Genomic DNA, 2,323 nt, shown 5'->3' with positions numbered 1-2,323 from the left:
AATTTCAATGCGAATTTTTAATATTGTAATTATTAATGTTTGCAGAATTTATGAACATGTGTTTAATGATTTCAAATAAAAATATTTGCTTCAATTTATATATATTTTTTCTGTGCTATCACAAATATGACATATATTTTATACTTACTCTCTTTTTGATCGAATTCTGTTTCTATTGCTTGATCCCTATCTGACATGGGTAATTCTATAATTTCTGCTGCCACAACACTTGCAAGTGCTTCTTCTCTAGCCCATACTAATTTATTATGTTGTAACATTGCAACACTGTAATCTTCTGAAGCTAATAAATGACGACAAGTAACACCTTTTGTTTGTCTAGGACAAACAGAAGCCATAATTGTTGGTGACAGTAATAAATTATGTGTTAAACTAGTAGACAAATTTGGCATAGATTTCGATGTAAAGAGTTCTGAAGCAACAATTTCTGTTACCTAAAATTAAATCATTTTTATAATCATTATTAAATAATATTTAGATATTTCCTATGATACACAGTTAAAGTATAAAATACATACTCCGTTTCTATATGTTGTTTCAAGAAGAACTTTCTCGTTATCAACTGAAACAACATAGAGCATAGCATCTCCAGCTATATCTCTTTCAATAAGTTTAGATGCCTTCCCAACAAGAAGAATTCGTTTCGTTTGGTTCCCGTCTGCACTAACTACTACAACGGGTTCTTCACCAGGCACTGCTTCTAAGTGATATGGACCTTGTGTAGCAAAATTTGCTTTAACTGGTTTTCCCTCAATATTGTCATTAAATAAATATAGTACAATCAGTAAAGCTACTGAACCATCATCTGTTTCTAAACAGACTAAATATGGACCTGCCAGAACACACCTATAATTAAAAAAGAAGCAGAAATTTATCAATGTTTTGTTTATTACACCATATATAATTCAGACAACACAATATTCAACACATATAACATAATGCTCGACTCAACGACTACTACTAACTCGAAACTCAGTCACTCGTAATAAACATTCACAAGCAATTCCCGCTTCTAAAAAGTTTTAAATATGTTTAAGTTTACAATATAATACATTTATAGCATATAAACAAAAATTCTTACTCTGTTGCTTCTCTTATAAATGGTGCAGGCACCTTAATTGTTTTTAATTTATCTCCTGTTTTACTATCGTAAGATGTTACTTCTACATTATTATAATAGTTTGGTAAAATATGATATAATGTTCCATCTTTTATGTACCACATCACATCCTTAATTCTGTACAGGAAAAAAATCTTATTAGTAACCTTAGTATAAGAAAGACATAAAATGTTATATGTATTATCTTTACTGATACTTTTGTACATAAATTATTTTGTAAAATATGATATAATTAACAAATGAAATATTTCTGAATATAAAATAAGGTTTTCCTATCCAAAATGTAAAAAGATTTCATATTTATAAAATATACACTATGAAACATGGTTGAAAAACATGATAATTTACATTAGTTATTTACTGAAGTCACCTTGTTTTTAAATCAAAAATTTTTCATTTTTTGTTGCATTTTGTTTTAAAGAAATATTTTGCAGATTTCTTTATACTGAAAGTAATTGATAAATATGGAACAACATAAAAGTAACATTAAGTATAATAACATTGCTGTGAGATATGAACCCCTAGTATATAAAAACATATTGCTGATTGTGCATTAAATAAGGATAAGGAAACCTGTTAGCACTATACAATCCCAGTGTAGAAAAGGATATAAATGGAGAGAAACGTCTGAAAACCAATAATTATGATTATATTTTATTGTATATACTACAATCTTTTCACGAGAACATAATTTGTGTTAATAAAACTATAACACATATTAAGATGTATATTTCTAAATATATGATGTGATTTTGTATTAAATAATATAAAAATTTTCTTTCAACAATCAAATTATTTAGAAAAGTAATTAATTTTCTATAACTTAAATATGCAATGTTAATTCATTAAAATATGTAGGATTAAAATGTAATACTGACCTATCAGGATTTTGTTCAGCTATTGGCCATTCATGAAGTATATGTCCAGTAGCTAAATCCCATGCACGAACAATAGCTGGTACACCTCCACTTACAGAAATAAGATCTCCATCTGAAATTCCACCTATTGCTCGAATTTGACCTGCATATCCCTTTTCCAATACACGTCTCCATAATATTTGTCCTAAATAAATAAATATACACTTTTATATTTAGTATTTATATTTTTATAATTTTACATATATGACATAACAGGATCATGTTGCATTAACTAAATAATTATAAAGATACTTTTAATAAATTTGTA

General features: G+C 27.1%; 1 protein-coding gene across 1 annotated transcript in view; it reads right to left on the bottom strand.

The window, feature by feature from the left end:
* Positions 1–2,323, bottom strand: part of LOC108577577 (ER membrane protein complex subunit 1) — a 5,841-nt gene that overhangs the window by 2,834 nt on the left and 684 nt on the right. The window contains 4 exon segments of the mRNA XM_017940759.1: positions 149–452; positions 537–864; positions 1,100–1,255; positions 2,017–2,200. Of these exon segments, the coding sequence (XP_017796248.1) occupies positions 149–452; positions 537–864; positions 1,100–1,255; positions 2,017–2,200 (972 nt within the window).

Source organism: Habropoda laboriosa, unplaced genomic scaffold, assembly GCF_001263275.1.
Source record: "Habropoda laboriosa isolate 0110345459 unplaced genomic scaffold, ASM126327v1 scaffold578, whole genome shotgun sequence".
Classification (NCBI taxonomy): domain Eukaryota; kingdom Metazoa; phylum Arthropoda; class Insecta; order Hymenoptera; family Apidae; genus Habropoda; species Habropoda laboriosa.
The sequence above is the reverse complement of the archived record's forward strand: the minus strand, read 5'-3'. Positions and strand labels throughout refer to the sequence as shown.